The 19696-nt window shown below is 39.3% G+C and overlaps 1 protein-coding gene across 6 annotated transcripts in view; it reads left to right on the top strand.

The window, feature by feature from the left end:
- IGF1 (insulin like growth factor 1) overlaps positions 1–18372 on the top strand; it is a 127795-nt gene extending 109423 nt beyond the window's left edge. For all 6 annotated transcript variants that reach the window (XM_031939296.1, XM_012550603.3, XM_023504420.2 and 3 more), the window contains one exon: positions 11768–18372. In XM_031939296.1, the coding sequence (XP_031795156.1) occupies positions 11768–11886 (119 nt within the window). In that variant the 3' untranslated portion in view covers positions 11887–18372. The remainder of the gene's footprint in view (positions 1–11767) is intronic.
- The last annotated feature ends 1324 nt before the right edge of the window (positions 18373–19696 follow it).

Here is a 19696-nt window from a genome sequence, read left to right on the forward strand (position 1 = left end):
GTGTCACAAATGTATTTTTTTTAAATAATTCTTTATGAACAAACCTGATCTGTGCCTCAAGGTAAAGGGATAAAGCTAGGGACTGGATCTATCATTTTCACTGGTACAGGAAACACCCAGTTGAAATAATTCCATTTACCAATGGCATCTTCTCTACCATTTGTGATCTAAGACTGTTGCCTCCAGATCTCAGAGATGAAATGACTTATATGAGATCGCATAGTACATCAGAGGTAGGACATAAAATTCAGTCTCCCAGACTTTGAGCTAGCTTGCCATCCGCTATTCCATCAAGATGCTCTCAATATGAAAGCAATATCTTTGGGGTACCATTCAGGGTCTAAGGCATCTCAAGTGGTTTTCAAGAACTGATAATTAGCCATTCAGTCTGAGTCTAATATTTCCCAAACAGAGGAATACATTGAGTTTTAACTCATTTCCCACCCCTAGATCACAATTTTATAATGCTATAAGATTTTCCTACTTCACACTTTATAACAACTCAGTGAGGTAGGAATCATCCCCATTTTATACATAAAAGAACCGAGTCCCAGAGTCAGAATTTTGCCGGTAGTTCTAAGTTTCTATGATTGGTTGCCCAAGGCTACCATATGCACACAATTCCTCAGTATGCAAAAATAATATTCATTCTAATAAATGTCATTGTCAGAGCTTTCCAACTCCTACCCTCAGGTCTTCAGACTGAGTTCAAAGTTAATTCCACTATCACAAGTAACTTTTCTGCCTGCTGTATGCTCCAGCTCTGTTAGGATAGTGACTTAATGAAGGAAACTCATCTATAGACAATATTCAAAATCCCTTTTGGCCTGAAGGTATTGAATGGTTTGTAAGGTTTTTTCAACAGGCTGGGGGTCTATGTGTGAGTGAAATATCAAGCAACATTGAAAGTAGCCATGGGTAGGGCAGAGGTTAGAACCTCTGACACTTAATAGAGGACTATCCATTTCTCTCCTCCCCATGTGAAAATGGGACGTGGACCCTATAGACAACATGTTGTGAGTCTAAAAATGACATGGTGTTTGTAAAGACAGGTATAGGGACTTGGGATGTCCTTAGTTTGGAGACAGACTTAGATAGATGAGGAAGCTTCTTCTACTTATGCAGCTCAGAACATTCTCTGTAACTTGGTGATTCTGGTTTTAGCTAGAGCTACAAGGGGACACCAAAGTGTTGGGACCCTCTGGGTTTCTTAATTGTGGATGACAATGCAATATTTAGATTGCCTATTCAATGTCCTTCATCCATCTTTTCTTTTTTGTTTTCTTTGTAACTGGTCATGGGAAAATCTTGCGATTTTTCTGGGGCAGAAAATCCCATTATGGAAATTCCATCCACTGATAAAGTTTTATTATCTGACTAAAATAAGAGGACACCAAAGTGTTGGGACTCTCTAGATTTCTTAATTGTGGATGGCAATGCAATATTTAAACTGCCTATTTAATGTCCTTCATCCATCTCCTTTTCTTTTTCGTTTTCTTTGTAACTGGTAATGGGAAAATCTTGCAATTTTTCTGGGGCAGGAAGGAAGTCCCACTATGGAAATTCCATCCACTGATAAAGTTTCATAATCTGACTATAACTTAATCTTAGCCTAGGATGCTGGTTTACCAGTAGCCCCATAGCAAGTCTGTGTCAAAAGAGTGACTGAAATCCAAGTATTGCTGACTATGAGGTCAGCTCTTTAACCACTACACTATGCTGAATGGATTCTATATAAAGTATTTGGTGAGCCTAAAAACACTACTGAAATGTTTATCATTCCTGTTAGGAGCTGAGCGAGATAGCCTTTTTTTTCTATACTTCTTTAATTATCTCAAGGGTGCCAACTGCTTGCTCTCCAGGGAGAAGGATTATGCTTTAAAGCCCAGCCTTCTTATTGAGGTCTTGGAAGGTCCTGGGGACACGGCTTGACCAGTGTCCAACAGGAGTCAGTTAACCTGGCATTCTGAGGATGCAAATGCGAAGCCTGCCTCTGAGACATGGGGTCATGTTGTTGGCATTGGCTCTGGGGCATCCATGCCTCACAAAAGTGGATGGAAAAGTCTAATATTCGGCAGGATGAGCAAATTGCTGACCACAAAAGCAGCATTTTTTTTTTTTTTGCTGGGAAAAAAAAAAAAAGCTCTAAAGGTTCCAGCAAGAAACCAGGAAATGTGACCTCCTGACCCCCAGCTGGCCAAAAGTCAAAAAGCCTTTGCAGGCTGGATTTTCAGATGCCAGAGGTTTTGTGGAACTCGTTTCAAAAAGCACTAATGTTAGCTAGCAGAGAGCCTCGGGCCCGGCCCACCCTGAGAGGTTAAACAACTAAAGGCCAGGCAGTCCCACAGTCTGTCAAAATAGGAGGTTCTATTTTCACAGCTGGAGATAACAATTGCAGCTAGACCTGAGTTCTGTAGGGTTACAGACAGAGGAAGCCGACAGGTTTTGGGATGGACAACAATATCTAATCAGTCCACCATTGTTGGCTTGGGTTCTCCCGCTGAGTCAGAGAGTGGTCAAATGAAAAGAATCATACATCGTAGAATCCAACATGGTACCTGGGGATGGCTCGTTCGTCCAAGAAACACTTAGGTAGCAGCTTCTCGGTATGGAGCTCATTTGAAAGAGCAATGATTTGATCAGCTTAGAGAATTCCCAACTTGACAACTTCCCCCACCAATGAGGATCACAACCCCTGTGTGATTTTGTAAATAAGTCATGAGGAGTTTCTGGGTTAAGTGACTTGCCCAGGGACCCATGAATAGTAAGTATCAGAGGCAGGATTTGAATGGAGACTAAAAGCAATGATTCTGGAGTCTGAGGAGATGGCTTCAAATTAAACCTCAGATACTACTTGTATCACATGGGGCAAAACACTTAATCCCCATAGACCTATTTCTCCATATGAAAAATGTAGGACTCAATGGTCTCTAAAGTCCTCTCTAGCTCTTGAGCTATGACTTTGTGTGACCCAAGGTCTTCCTGACACCAAGCCAATCTTCAATTGCAGGTTGGCTCTGTGTGCAGAACTCTGTAAATGAGTGAAATGATAGCCAGGAATATTCTTTGAGAAATATAAACCCTTATATGCTATTATTACTCCTGGTTGCCCAAGGGACCATATATGCCCACAATTCCTTGCCCTGAAAAATAAGAGGGATAATATTTGTTCTTTAACTCAAAAGAATACTAAGAAGATTATAGAGGGAGGGTGGCAAGGGTTGCCAAGCATGATGTAGAAAGCAGAATATAAGCATGAATGATCTCATAATTTTCTATATAAAGAAAACCCAGATCCAGTTGGATAGTTGCAGAAGTTGCAGGTCCTTTTAAATTCAAATGGAAACAAATAGTATTTATTCATCAGTAATACTAGTATTATTATTCCTAGTTGCCCAAGGGACCATATATGACCACAATTCCTTGCCCTGCAAAATGGGAGGGATAATATTTGTTCTTTAGCTCACAAGAATACTGAGAAGACTATAGAGGGAGGATGGCAAGGGTTGCCAAGCAAGATGTAGAAAGCAGAATATAAGCATGAATGATCTCATAATTTTCTATATAGGGAAAACCCAGATCCAGTTGGATAGTTGCGGAAGTTGCGGATCACATCAAATTCAAATGGAAGCAAATAGTATTTACTCATCAGTAAATGCTTTCATTCCATATAAAAAGTTCAAAACTGCTTTTCAAATTCCCAATATCTCTCACATGCTGAGAAAGGAATTTCAGCATGCAGGATTGGAGTATTATGCATGATTCATCACAAAGAGTCTTTGGAAGATGCTGGCGCCCAATCCTACTCGTCCTGTGAGCTAATCACCGAACCGCACGGTTCTGGGAAGTCTGTCAAAAGTTCAAGTATCTATGATTTTGTGGGTATAGGTCCTTCCAAAATCAATGCCCATGACAACCCCATTTGCATCTTGGACTTAGAGGCAGGCAGATGTGCTTAACTAGGTAACTCCGGGCAGGACAAACCCACTATGGGCCTTGATTTATTTCCTTGGGAAACCAGGACTTACCTCACAGGGCTGTTGTGAGGATCCAATGAGACAATATAGACCAGGGGCCCTCAAACTTTTTAAATAGGGGCCAGTTCACTGTCCCTCAGACTGTTGGAGGGCCGGACTATAGTAAAAACAAAAACTTTGTTTTGTGGGTTTTTAAATAAACATACTTCATAGCCCTGGGTGAGGGGGATAATCATCCTCAGCTGCCGCATCTGGCCCAAGGGCCGTAGTTTGAGGACCCCTGATATAGACGATATCCACTTAATCAATCAACCAACCTAGATTTATTAAGCACCTACTCCAGGTACAGAGCTAAGAGCTGAGGGTTCAAAGACAAAAAAATAAACAACTAAAAAATTTAATTCCTCAAGGAATTTACATGCTAACAGAGGACATGGTCTGTATGTAAACATATGTCTGAAAATAAAGAGAAGGTAAACACTTTTCGGGGAGGATAACCAGCTGCAGAATCAGGTCTTGTATAGAAGTAAAGTTTAAACAGAATTTTCAAGGAAACCACAAAGACCTGCGTGAATGCGAGATTTTATGGTTATTCAGTTATTTTTCCAGTCGTATCTGACTCTTTATGATCCCATTTGGAATTTTCTTAGCAAAGATACTGGAATGGCTTGCTATTTCTTTCTCCAGCTCATTTTACAGATGAGGAAACTGAGGCAAATAAGGTGAAATGACTTGTACAGGGTCATATAGTTAGTAAAGTCTGAGACCAGATTTCAACTCAGAAAGATGAATTTTCCTGACTTCAAGCCCAGAATCCTCTGTGCCGATTAATCTAGTAGCTCCAGTGCTAGAAACAAAGAATTCTAAGGTAGAGATGGGGATGATGCAGGGTAGAGAATTCTAGACATTAAAATTTTATATCAATATCAGGTAAAAGGAGTAATAGAAAAAGAAGAGAAAGGAGCCAAAAGTTATTGTGACTTAAAAACGTGATTCCTCCGCAGCCAAGCTGGTATCGAAGCTGTCTGAGTTGTACTCAGCCGGTCCCTGGACACTAGCTGAGGCCATTTCCTCTGGGAGTATCTGCCAGACAGAGCTTGTACTCCCCTGATGTTGCTTTTGGGAACCACTTCCAAATGGTGATGAGGCAACAGAGAAGGTTTTTTTTTGGTAAAGTATTGAAGTCAAACATTTCTACTGGCCCTACGATTTACTCAGCTCTTCACAAACATTATCTCAGGGTCTCCTTTGAGAACCGACTTGATATAATGAAATAATTGGGTGATAGGCAAAGACCTGGGTTCAAATATTCCCTCTAACATTTGGAGAGAGGGGAATCTTTTAGCCAACCCATGCCTCAGTTTATTCAATTGCCAAATGAAGGCAATAATTCCTATGGGGATAGTTGTGAGGCTAAAAAGATCCAACGTCCATGAACCACTTTGCCGACCTTAAAGTTCTATAAAGGCAGTAGTTAGATAGCCGACCTTAAAGCCAGAAAGATGTGGGTCCCAGTGCTCTGATATACTTGGCAATGTGTGACTCTGGATAGTTTTTTTCAATGTACCTAGCAGCTCTTTAAGGTATATAAATTGTAAGGGAGTTCTTGATCTGCATCAGTGGAGAAGATTTCCACACCAGAAGTTCCCTTCACAAGTGAAATCACAAATCAGTTTCTGAAAAAGAGTGAGGAGAATGGATGGGCTTAGGGAAGCACTGGCTATTAAAATGTCATTTGACCCTCACTACAATTCTATGAAGCAAATCATACAATTATAATTTAGAAGTGGAAAAACCATCTCATTTATTCTCCCCATTTTACAGGTGAGGAAGTTGAGACTCGGAGATGTTCACAAAAGTATAAGCATAGAGTTGAAAGAGGTCTAAGAGGTTATTTGGTCTAATACTCCTGTTATTATAGATGCACATTCTGTGGTATTAGATATTTTTAAAATAGCAAATGATAAAAGACTGGAATTTACCTGCTCTTTTGGAATACTACTATTATTTAGTCATCTGTATTCCTGGCATTAAAAGTAACTTCACATGATAGAAGCTAAAAAGCAAAAAAAAAAAAAAAAAAAAAGAAAAGAAAGAAAAGAAAATCTAGTTTTTTAGGTATGAGTTGCTGAACACCATCTGATGGAGTATATTTAGCTGCCAAAATCTGGCATTTTCCTTCTAGAAATGCCACCTCCAAGAACTCCAGCCCTTTCTGAACTTCCAAAAATAACTCGGGGCAAGACAGTGTCTTTCAACTTTTTACGTCAAAAATCTAACACATATACAAACAGCTAAGTAAACAAGCAGCTCATAAAATCGACAGTCTAAACAGTCCGGGCTCCTCAATGACGTCCTGTAAGAATACTAAGACTCCGAGTGAGCTCTCTGCCAGTGCTGCAAAGCATCGATGGCATGGCTTCTCCTCTGTTCCACCCCATCCCTCTAAATCAGTGGTCAGGATTTCTCACATCGCAGTCTCAGTTGAGCCCTGAGTCAGGACTCTGATAGGATAGCATAAGATTATGGGTTTGTAGCTGGAAGGAACATGGAATGAGAGAACTCTTGGGAGAAGGTAAGATCTGGGAGGGGTCTTGCCATGGAGAATATCAGAACTGGGAAGACCCTTAGAGCAGAGTGGAAGAAATCTTAGTGACCATCTCTCTAGTCCATCCACTTCCATTTTTGCAGATAAAAAAAAAAAAAACAAAGTGAGAAAAAAGATGGTGTCTCAGGTCACATAGATCACAACCAATGGCAGAGCTAGACTGTGAATCCACCTTTTTTTCCTAATTCAACATCTATTAATCTTTCTATAATACTAGACTGCCTTCCACCTGGGGATGGAACGAGTCTACTTCTGTCTAGCCTCTGCTCTAACCAAACCAACCAGTTTCAGTAATTATAATTTTACAAGGAAATCTATTTCATTTATGGATGGCTCAACTATCATGAGAAGTCTCTCATATAGAGCCTAGATCTGGTGAGACTGAGCAATATTCTCATGAGAGAAGTAGCTTAAAAGGGGCCTCTATACAATCCACTAGGAAAATCAGGAGAGGCTGTCCATCACTCATTTTACAGATGAGGAAAACTGAGACCCAGAGAGAAGTGACCTGCCCAAGTTTCCGCAGGCGGTTATTGGCAGAGGTACAAGTCAAATCCACATCCTCTGTTGTCAAATCCAACACTTTTTGGACTGGTTTGAAATTAGTTGGTTGTTTTATTTTTTTCTGTGTGTATTTTTTTTAAATAGCTAGTCCATTTATCAACCAAGAGACTTGGGATAAATTTTTCAAGTTGTTTACACCCAGTCTATAACTTGCCAAGAACTTGGTTCTTTACTGCTTCCCACCCTGCACCTTCTTCCTTTGGACACCGATATTCTTGAAAGGGTACAGCCCATGGTGACCAGAAAGAATTTAGGGTTGCTAGCCCCTGAGCCTTCCAATGGGGTACAACATCATTTCATTATGTAACAGCGGATCCAACAGTCTTTGTCTGGGGTTGTTATCATTGGCAAAGAATAACACCAGATCCTGCTTACAGCCGAACCCTGTATGAGCACCTTTTGATAAGCACAACTCTTTATCTTTGCCAAACAACCCAGATATTTACTGGCATTTTGTAGAGTCTCTAGTAAAGTGGACAGAAACTTGATCTTAAAGGCCATCCCTCAAACAGATGCATAATTTGCCTGACACTCAATACGCCTGATTCTCAATGATGAAAAGTTGACTCAACCCGCCCGGAATTTGGGCTTGTGATTCCCAGGGGATAGGAATATCAGAGCCGATACCAAGCCCACTCAGTCATTCCGACCCACACACACACTCTAATACCATTGCCACAAATTGTTCCCAACAGGTAACAGGCTAGGGCAATGGCTGACCCCTCAACAGTTCCATGGCTCCATTTTCTTACTGGTCTTTCTAGGGAAGAACTCAAAGCTCATATGGTACTCATTGGGCAAGAGTGTGTAATACTCAACATGGCCAAAGGGCATTTCCCCAGTTTCTATCTTTTGCTAAGATATTGTGTCCCACAATACTTGTCTTGTTCTGAACAGACATGCTGGAAATATTAGCCCAGTGGAAACATCACTGCTTCCCCTCAGAATAGTAGAGAGTCTGTTATCATGCTGCTGCATGTCCTCATATTAGACAAGGGGAGGTGTGTCTCTGGGAAAAAGCTATCACGTGGTAGCCAAAAGGAACAAATTAAGTCTGTTTGATTTCTGGATTTGGGAGCTATCAATCCCCATTTGTATCAGGCTGCCCCTTCTATACAAATCATCAATAGCAGTGGATGGTAGCTCCATGTGCCCCTAGTTCAGTTTGTTTTTAAGATAAAGTCAGTAGGTAGAGGGAAGAAGGCCATCCTGAGGCTGCTTTTGGGAAGAGGAGGAGAGAAAAGGCGTGGGAAGGGGAGAAGGTATATCATGTGAATGCTTCTTGTTTTAATCCATTATTCTTACTAAATAGGTTCAGCTCAGTTGTTTCTCCATTAAGAAGGAACGTAAGTTCTGCCAGCACCCTCTAAATTGGAGTGGCCTGGGACAAAGCCCCAGTGATACAGCCTAGTTCTGAAACACCCTGTCCTATAATTGCCTTTGTATCCCCAGCATCTTTTATAGGACCCCAACAGATACTTGAGGATTGATTACTTGATTGATTAATTTACTGACTAACTGAAGTCCAGGAAAGTGAAATGATTTAGGATTATAAAATCATTAGAGAATAAATCTATAGCTGAAAGAGACTTTAAATTCCAACTCTTTTATTCTACAGATGAGGAAACTGAGACCTAAACATCTAAAGTGGCATAGAGACTCCTAGATCTAGAGCTAAATGAGACCTCTGTTGTTCAGTCATTTCAACTCTGGGTTTTTCTTGGCAGAGAGAGATTTGCTACTTCCTTCTCCAGCTCATTTTACAGATGAGGAAACTGAGGCACACAGGGTAAAGTGACTTACTCAGGGTCAACACAGCTAGTAAGTGTCCGAGGCTGGATTTGGACTCATGAAGATGAGTTTTGTTGTGTTTTTTAACTCCAAGCCCAGTGTTCTGCACACTCTGATACCACTTAGCTGTCCTAAAAGAGACCCCAGAGACCATCTATTTCAACCCCATTTTGTAAATAAGGAAACCAAGACCTGGATTGGTTAAGTGACTTCTCTAAGATCAATAAGCAGCAAACATTAGAGGCAGGCTTTTGAACTAATCCATCCTACTCCAGAGCCAATGTCATAGAGAGGATTCTTGGTCTTAGACTATTGGACTGAATGGCTTTTGGGGTCCCTCCCAATTTGACCTAAATGGCAACCCATTTTTTAAACTCCTTGCTGTTTTCCTTTATAAATACCTAAATAGTCACCTAGTATAAATCACCTGGATAAGTTTGCAGAAATTTGGGACAATTTTTGCCAAATCGGGAGCAGTTTCAGTACCAGCAAAGAGGGATTAAAAAGCAAGTACCATCCTAGTTGTCCATGTGGCCAATGTTTGCCACTCCTTGTCGAGACTACTCTGGGAAATTAAATTAAGACAATGAACCAAGCAAAAGATGCAACTGAGACCACAGTCTCTAAGTGCTTTTGTTATTTCCATTGTCTGCAACAAAGAAAGCATGTGTGAGACTTTGGGAATTGAGCCAGATGCAAAGCAGACATTCCAGCTGGTTTTGAACAGTCACAGCCATGTATGTTTGCGGGGTGGCGGTGGAGGGGATGTGCAACTTGGGGAGAAGCTGATGACTTGTCGGCTATGTCTCTGCTTGGCTGTGGAAATACACCTAGAAGTCTTAGCTAAATTCATCCTATGCATTTGCACCCACTCAGGCTTCAAACTAACATCCTCTTTGAAAGAAAAGAGGAAAATGACCTGATGTCTAGCTCAAGGCTTGGAGATTGGCGGACTCAGGGTCTTTCTGTCTCAGATACTTATTAGCTTATGTGACTCTAGGCAATTCTCAATCTCTCTTCTCTCTGTGTATATATCTGTGTCTCTGCCTATTTCTCTGTTTTTCTGTCTCTGTCTCTCGTTTGTCTCTCCTCTAAGTGTCTCTCTTTATCTCTCTCACTGTTAACCCCATCTCTGAAATGTAATTCCTCCTCAATGCCATGCTTTTAGTTATTTTTAAAGTTCAGCTCAAGGACCACCATCTACATGAAGCCTTCCTCAAGGTTCTCAGCTACTAGGACCTCCTCTTTCTACCCTCCCAAAATGACCAGTTTATTTAAATATGTACATATTGCTGCCTCCTTAGAATGTAATGCCCTAAAGGCTTGTTTCCTGTATTTGGACCCTAAACATCTAGTACAATGCCTGGTATGCAGTAAGTGCATAATGGATATTTAATGATTGTTTGAGCCTATACCTAATATTATCTAGACTATTATAGGGATTGGACATTTGCTGACACACACACCTCTTACTTGCCTTTTCTTTCCTTACAATTACCTTCTAAATTCTTTGTGTCTGTAGTCAACAAACATTTATTAAGGGTTTAGAATGTGTCAGGCACTTACTAAACACTAACAAAAACACAGTCTCTGGCTGCAAAAAGCTCACTTTCTATTGGAAGAGATAATATGAAACTGACAATGTACATACGAAAGATGGATGGATGGTTGGATGGATGGATGGTTGGATGGATGGATGATTGAGACAGACCAAAAGATAGACGGGCAAATAGATAAACAGATAGATATAGATAGGTAATCTGATATATAGGTAATGGAGATAGATAGATAGATAAATAGATGGTTGAGACAGACCAACAGATAGACAGGTAGATATATGACAGACATAGATGGATAGATAGATAGAAAGATAGACGGGTGGGTGATTGAGACAGACTGACAAATAGACAGAGAACTAGATAAATGAATTGACAGAATGATAGATGATAGAGACATAGAGTGGATAGATGGATGGGTGAATAGATGGATAGATGGATAGATGGTTAGGTGGGTGAATGATTAAATAAACAAGTAGAAAAAGATGAGACAAAGACAAACACACAGGTGGACAAATGGAATATATGGAAGACAAATGTCTCATTGAGGATAGGCACTGCCTTGTTTTGGGTTTTATATTCTCAATGCCTCAGACATAAGGAGCATTAAATAAATGTTTGTTGAGTTGAATTGAATATTTGTGATATGTTGGATCAGGTTAGGATCTGTGGAGCATAATAAGTAGAGAGCCAAGTCTTGGGCCAAGGAAGACATGGGTATAAGTCCTGCCTCAGACACATACCAACAAAGAAGTCATTTAATATCTCAGTTCTCTAGGTCAGTGGTTCTCAAAAAGTGGTCCAGAGGCCTACAGGGGTTCAAAAGAGACCATAGGTTCAAACTGTTTTATGATAATGCTAAGACAGATGAGTTTCTGAGTAACTATCGATAGCTATAACCCACATAAACAAAAATTATTTGGGGACTTTTAAGAATGTCAAGAAGTCCTAAGACCACAAATGTTTGAATATGACTTCTGTAGACAACTTTCTAAGACTAAATTACAGAGAAGGTTCTGAGTCACTTTGGTAGAGGGAAATTTATCACCTGAAAGTTCTCCGCGGCAATAAAATTACAGGACTACTCCGTATACCCCATACCACTCCAAAGGGCCTAACCCTCAGCTCTCAGTCTCTTCCGTATAGCCCCATCATGGCAGTGAAAAAAGTAGCTGGATAGCAAGATGATCGGTTTCCAGGGACAGTGATATCAGATGCACTCATGAAGTCTCATACAGTAGTTAAAACTGATTATTTTTGTTCATTTTCAGGAAATACATTTGAAGAACGCAAGCAGAGGGAACTCAGGAAGCAGGAACTACAGAATGTAAGAACTACCGTCCAGGAGCGGAGAATGAATACGCCTCCTCTGCGGGATCCTTCTCTGTAAATAAGTTATTTGTTCAACATTGGAAGACTTTAAAAAAACAAAAACCAAACACGCCGGTTGTTTTAATAAGCTTGATGAAATGACAAAACAATGGGCATTCTCCCAGGGGGGTGGGGGTGGGCTAGGGGGCCAGATTTGAGCAAACATTCCAATGTTTAAACCTCTTTAAAAGACTAGTGTCAACTCCTTGCTAAACATCTTCCCAGAGCTGCTATGTCGCTCTCTGATTCTGTAACTTCGCTATACTATCCTGTACAATGGCAAAACAAAATATATTCCCTTCCTTCTCGAAAGCCCACAAGTCCATGGGCCTCCATAGATGCAATTGCTCAGAATCGATCTATGAACCCTTGGCTGGGAGAACTACGCATTCACCAGCCTTGTCTAAGTGTGTGTGTGTGTGTGTGTGTGTGTGTGTGTGTGTGTGTGTGTGTTTTATTTTTATTTGCACTTCTTTAACAAACAACAGAGCTGTTTGTTTTAACAGTGTCAGATAAGGGTTATTTGTCTTCTCCCTTCCCTTTCCATTTGCACAAAGCAAACACTCTCAGTAGCCGACCCCCAGCAGGAAAGTAACACATGAGATTTTCAAACAACACAGCTTCCCATCTGTGGCACTTGGACCAAATATGGGTTGGATCCATTTAGTTTAAAGACAGAGCTTTCTTTCCTCGCCCCCTACGCCGCCGCCACCCTCCCCCTACCTCTTCCTCCAGAAGCAAGTAGACACAGTTTGCAAAACAAATCCTGTTGTAGACCCCAGTCCCGAAGCATAGTAGTCTCTTGAGTGCTCAGTGTCTCCTTCTGCGATTTAAATAATTTCTTCCTTTTATTTTTTCCCATGTAAAAGTAGTATGTAAAATTTAGCATATCATTAATACAGAATATTATCAAGTCGTATGTACAACTCTGTTTTCTAGTACAATGGTGCTATTTTGTAGTTTGTTATATGAAGGAGTCTGGCCAAAACCGTAACTGGTGAAAGCAAAATGAAGGAGAGATGAACAAAGGGAAAAGGAATTGAAAGATCCATCTGGTTTTGATGGAAAGCAAAGAACATACTCCCCCCCCCCTCAAAAATTGTTTTTCTTTCAAAAATAGAGCTAAAGATACTAAGAATAGTTACCTCTTTCTCAATCAGAGAGGATTAAGAGAAACTGATCCAGCAAAAAGGGTCTGACACTTAGAAGTCTTCCTTTTCCTTTCTTAATTTTGGGGAAAAAATTCTCCCTTTCTTATCCCACCCTCAGACTCACCACTGTGTGACCTTGGCCAAGTCACTTCACCACCTCTGTGCCTCAGTTTCCTCATCTGCAAAATGGGGAGAGTATTTGTCATCTACCTACCTCACAGGAGTGGTGTAAGGATTAATAAGCAAAGGGTCTCGATCCTAACATACAACACATGCCAAATGAATTTTTGAAATGAAAGGGATCCTCTGAATGGGCAACAATATCATAACCGTAGGATATAGTCACAAATTACTCCAAACATCAATGTGCTAATAGCTTCTCAGAAATATTTCGAAGCACATGGGATGTGTTATATTTGAGGACTGGATAGAATTGTGCATTTTGATTCCCACACACACAAATTAAAAGAGAGAAAGGCAGAAAAGAAGAGAAAAGAGAGAAAAAGACAGATTCAACCTGATTTCTGCCAGTAAAGAGGAAAACATGGCTGAAATTTTCAGGATACAATGATTCTTTCAGGCAAACAGTTTCCATTTAGTAAATACCTCTTCTGGTGCATGAAATGATCATCTAGATATCTGAAAATTTTAATTTGTTCCTTCCTTATAGATCCATGTATCCCATGGTTCAAAATATTTAAACAGTATCTAATAAAATAATCACAGAACTACTGCCTTGAATAAATTTTAATCTAACCTCTGATATTAATCATAAGATATGTACTTTTTTTTAATTCAGCTACTTTTCACCAAATTTGATAGCTAGGAAAATCTAAAGCATTTCCTTGACCAACCAGAAAATCTTAATCCAGGAAAAAAATTCTGTCCAAGAATCTCTTATAAATATCCTACCAATACTTTCTGGGTTGCCATAGAACTTCTCTCTTAGAAAAGCAGATACTGAGAACAGATCTACAGAAGCTCATTTCACTCTGAAGTTTCCCCTTTCAAGCTCTAGGGGTCCTAGTTTCCCAAGATCCTTAAGCTATGACATTTGAGGCTACTCTGAAGCACACTGATTTATTTGGTGGTGTTAGGCCCTGGTCCCACAGTCAGAAGTTTGTTTCTCTAAGGTGCACTCAAACATCCCTCCACTTGTTCCTTTCCCCAATATTCTAAAGCTCATTGTTTCTATCTAACCGAGACACTAAATAGGGGGCTAAGAAACCAGTTGTTAATTTGGAATCAAATCTTTATTTTCAAGGAAACCTTGATAAGCAAGCATTTTTAAAGCTCCTACTGTGTGCCAGGCCCCACAGGCTCTTTTAAAAATTAATTTCTGTTTAGTGTGGGGGAGGAAGAGAAAAATGTCATAATGTGAAAAGTCTTGTCATGTTGCCTCTCTATCATTAACGGGGCTTTGTAAATATTCCTAGACTCTTTAAATCTCAGAGTTAGAAGAGATCTTCAAGGTCTTCTGAGTCTACCCCGCTCCCTGGTGTAAGAACATCCTCGATGATTAAGCACATGAACTAATTGACCTTCACATCTTTTTCCTCCACTTCCATGAAAAGCACTGAGCTCTTGGGCCTTTCTTACGGATCTTCTTCTTTTTCATTTGAGGGGCCCATCTCTCCTTTATGCACTTAGTATGTTCACATAATACTGTAAGAAAGAGAACATTTTGGCTCCTCAGCACACTGGGTCACTTCATTGGAAAATAAGACAAGAGGGTTTTTCGATCTCTGAGTTCCTCAGTGTCAAAACATCCTTCCTATTGGGGGTGCTGGGGTTATTTTAAATCAAAGAAGGTCATGTATAGTAAAGCACTTTGTGAATACTTTGTAAAGATCAGTTGTCAAATACCGAGTGTTATTAAAGAACAAAAAATTACTACCCTCCCCATTTAGAGTTAGATACCTAGAAGCAAGAATAGTCACCTCTTGAGCTGATATTAGGATAAGATTCAATATTTTATCTACTCAATCTGTTCATTTAGAAAGATTTCTTTTTTTAAAAAAATAGTCTACAACATGTGCTTTTAGGAATGGGAAGTTATAAAGAGAACAAAGGGAAAGAGGAGGAATAACATGATTTTTAAAAAAAATTTCTTGGCAATAGATTCAAAATACATTCTTTAATCAATCAATAAACAAAAAGATATTAAGCTCCTATTACGCACTATGCTTGTTGCTAGTGATACAAAGACAAGATCAACAAAAAGAAACAATCTCTGCTTTCACAGAGCTCACGTTCTGTAAGGGGAGAGAGAGCATGCACAAATCAATCGGTCAATGAGTATTATGCACTTATGTGCCAGGAATTGGAGTTACAAAGAAACCATCCATACTACACACCTGATACAATGTCATTTTGTATTGAGAACAGTGTCAGTATATCTCCAGCTAAGAAACTTTTATTAAGTATTATATTCAACAATGTCCTAGATGCCACAAGAGACCATATAAGAAATTAATCTTGGTCATTGAGAGAGCAGTGGTAGATCCCGTCGGTGGCCAACATCCCTTCCTAAAGAAGCTACTCTGGTAGCTTTTTACTAGTGGCATTAGTTTAAATTGCTCAGAACCCAGCATAACTTCCAAGGGGCCTTTCCTCAGCCTCCTGACCCAGTTTGGTACAGGAAATTCCAGATGCTAGTTAGATCCCAGCTACTGGTTTATTTGTTTCATCTACTAATTTAATACTGGGGGGAAAGAAACAGAGAAGGAATTGTCACCACCACAAGAAGAGATCGCCCAAAGCCAAACAAGCCTAACCGATATTGAGCAGTTTGGCGCAAGGAAAAGAGCTTTGGGTTCAAATTCCAACTCTGTCGATCACTACTTGTGTGTCTTTGGGTCTCAGTTTCTGCATCTATATAATAAGGAGATTGAACTAGATGACCACTATGGTCTCTGACCAATCAGTCACTAAGTTTTTATTAAGGGCCTGTGATGTGCAAGGCACTCTCCTAGGTGCTGATAGCACAACTACAAAAATAAAGAGGGCTCCTGCCCAGAAGGAGCTCACATTTTACCACAATCCCATGCTTTAACCATCATCCAAAGAAGGGATTCCAATGAACAGTCAAGCTCGGTAGCAAAAAAGACTAGGTGGGGTCCTCTTTCCCATCAGAACCTCCCTTTCTTGTGGATACCGAAAAACTACTTACACTTTTATCAGTCTAGAATACATGCTAGAGGGTTCATGGTGACATGGTGGCATTCTGAGCAGAAATCAAATCCCTGATCAGTTTTTGAAAATTAAAAAAATAAATTAAAAAAAAATAAAATCCTATGCAGGAGCCATTTCCAAACTGCCCCTACCCTTGAGGGGTTAGTTTGTTGGTATGTAGGCAGTCCCCTATGCCCGATGATTTGAGGGTCTCCATCAGGAACAAATGTGTTTCCCAGGAGGCTTCTAGAGGAGTTTATAGCAGTCCATCTTGCTTTCCTGTTTACGGATTTGGCCAGCAATGCCAAAGTGGTGCTATTGTTTGTTTAAGAAAGTACTTGACTAAAACACAAAAGAAAGCATAGAAATATTTTTTTAAAGTATTGAAAAAAAACCAATGATTCTATAGATGTAAGGCTTATTGAAATAGAATTAGGTCTAGCCATCACCTTTCACCTTTTTTTTTTATCACTCACAAGTAGCAAAGCCTCCAAATGGTTAACTTGGGGGCAGGGGTAGAAGTTGGACATTGTCAGCATAGGCCCTTTACGACTTTATAGACTCTTGAACTTGAAAAAATTCATCAGGATATTAATGGAACTAAATACCTTGGCTCAAGGCACAAACATAAGTGAAGAACAACATTTCTAGGTGACCAACAGAGCTCAGATAGAAGCGAAGTCAAGGGCTGATTGCCCAATTGTCTGAGTCCAGGGCAGAGAGTCAAACAGAGAGGAGTGAATGAGGGATATGGGTGGTGGGGATTGCAGTCACTGCTAAGAATACCTTCTCCCCTTTCCCCCATGACATTCTTCAGTACTTCCTCATTCTTGGAAGCTATTCATTCTTCATTTAAACATCTCAATGAGCATTTAGCTCTTACTCATACAGAAAGCAAAGTCTCTGATCTTTGCAAGGAGCCATGCCACATAGGATTCCCAATGTGAGACATAGGTTATCTACTGATAAAGGTAAAAAAGAGGACAACTTATGAGAAAGAGTTGAAAGATATGGCTAACGATCTGTGAAGTTTTTTTAAACTTTATATTGTTTTTATGATTATCTTAATGTGCAAAAAAAAAAATGACTCTTCTTTCTTTCATCTTTTTTTCCCTTTTTTGGAATAAGGAGTAGTAAGTTAAACCCAAATAGTCTTTGAAACTATTAGGCTAGTTAGGAAAAAAAATGTATGTTTGACTTAATGAAGTTATAATCAGTCTATTTAAGATAGTTTGCATTTATTTTTTAGTATTAAAGGAATTGTACTAATTTATTTGAGAGGTACTTGCTATGGTTGGCTCTCTATGAGAACACTGCTTCCCATCCAAAGCAAGCTCCCAAAGTGCCATGCCTTTTTCCCAGTCTTCCCACTGGCAAATCTGTTCAGTGCCATTGATTTCAAAATTCAACCATTTCAATTCTTAGATCTCCCTCACCTCAGCAACCACATATACCTATGGTCACACAGTCCAGATCACGCCTCAGTAAAACTGACCACAATGATGTATTTTCATTAAGAAAAACCTAAAAGGAAAGCTATTAAGGTTTGTCTTCTTGTTTGTTTGTTTGTTTGTTGACCAAGCTAATATTTAAGCCTATAGTATACATTTTGCTTGCCATTGTTTTGTTACTCAAAAAAAAAAAAAAAAAAAAAAAAAAAAGCTTTCCTTTCAAAGGTTAGAACCTGACATGTATTTGTGATTCAAACACCTCCCACCATCAAATAATAATAATAATAATAATGTTAGGAAGAATGGCTGGAGTTCTATCAATCAAGCACAGTAGAGAGATTTCCATTTGACAGTGAACAAGGATAACTAAGAAGCCTCATGTTGAAGGCATAGAGAATTGGATTTGATTTCCATCTGTTTTGTTTTCCATTATCCTTTGTTTTCCCTTTCAGTTAACATGCTGGTGGTCTTCTTAGTGGTGTTTGGAAAAATTGGGGAAGACTACTTTAGAAGTGTTGAGCTAGAAGAGATCATTTAGAATAACCAGCTGAAGCGGTTTTTTTGTATTTGCTCCTTTTTCATACATTATTGTAAATGAGTCACAAGTGTGAGCAGATGCTCTCTTTCCATTCTTCATTGGTCTTTATTAGGCTCGTCTTTCTACAAAGGGAAAAAATATCTGCTTTAAAAAAAAAAAAAAAAAAGAACTCTCCCTTTGTTATGACAAGAGGAAGACATAAGAGAAAATGTCCCCACTCCCTGCTGATAAAACAAACTGAAGATATTAAGTCTTTGTTAGAGGATGTCAACAGAATCCCATTTGCCACTTTGTATATGGCAGTCCACCATTCTTTGACATTGCATGTGTTTCAATTGTATAGGCCCAATCGTATATGAAAATAATCCTTTATCTTTTGCCCAAAACGCACTGATCTACAGTAGCTTGAAGCTAGGAACCATCTCTTCTCAAGATCCACTGGAGAGCTTGATTGCATTCATCTTTTTTTCCATCTTGTTTTGCTCTGCCATCTCTGGTCACTCTTACAACAACAACAAATACATCTGCTGCTAATGACCCAGCAGGAGTGCCTCTCAAACCCAACCTATTTATCAGCCATTTTTGTTTGCTAGATCTCATATAACTCCTATCTAGAGCAAGATTAGCAAAAGTTTTCCAATGTCACTTACCATGTATCCGGTTTACACAAGGGCTCTAAGCACTATAAAAGATCCTCTTTGGATAAGGAGAGTTAATGAAGTTTGAGGACTATGGTTCTATCTTGCATTTTGCTTCATTATATTTTTTATCATTTTTATAAGGCCAAGTGTGCTAAACAGACCCCCTGGCACTGAACCCATACCTTCCCTGCTACTTTGTAACCTGAAATGGCAATCGGTAGTTCATTATGATATCTGTCTTAGCTTAAAAGAAAAAAAAAGCATATTTTTCAAGAAATTAATCCTGATTGTATTTGAAATTATTATTCAATTCATTTATGGTGAAGGAATATTGATCCTGATGACTTCTAAAAATGTAACTAACTGAATCATTATCTTTCATTTACTGTTGTAATAAGCATTATTTGGAAAATGTACGGCTAGAGCGTCATAATAAAGTGATATTATCTTCCTTTTCTTTAGTAATTACATTAAAATTAATCATGTTTGATTAATCATTCTGTTTTGGATAACACTGTGTAATGTGTCATTCCTTAAAAATTCAGCTACAACATCAGTCAAAAAACTTTTATTAAGTGCTCATCTGTGTATTCTCAACAGTCAAGGAAGACAATTAAGCAGAATGAGAACTGCAATTATACAGAACCAAACCAACCACCTGTTGAAATCAAAATGTGCCAACTGCAACAGGACAACCAAATCTGTCCAAACTATATATATAAATATATATATATATATATATATATATATATATATAGAGAGAGAGAGAGAGAGAGAGAGAGAGAGAGAGAGAGAGGTGTGTATGTATGTGTATACATATGTGTGTGTGTGTGTGTGTGTGTGTGTGTGTGTATCATTAAATCTCAAGGGCAAT

The sequence above is a fragment of the Sarcophilus harrisii genome, chromosome 5, assembly GCF_902635505.1.
Source record: "Sarcophilus harrisii chromosome 5, mSarHar1.11, whole genome shotgun sequence".
Taxonomy (NCBI): Eukaryota; Metazoa; Chordata; class Mammalia; order Dasyuromorphia; family Dasyuridae; genus Sarcophilus; species Sarcophilus harrisii.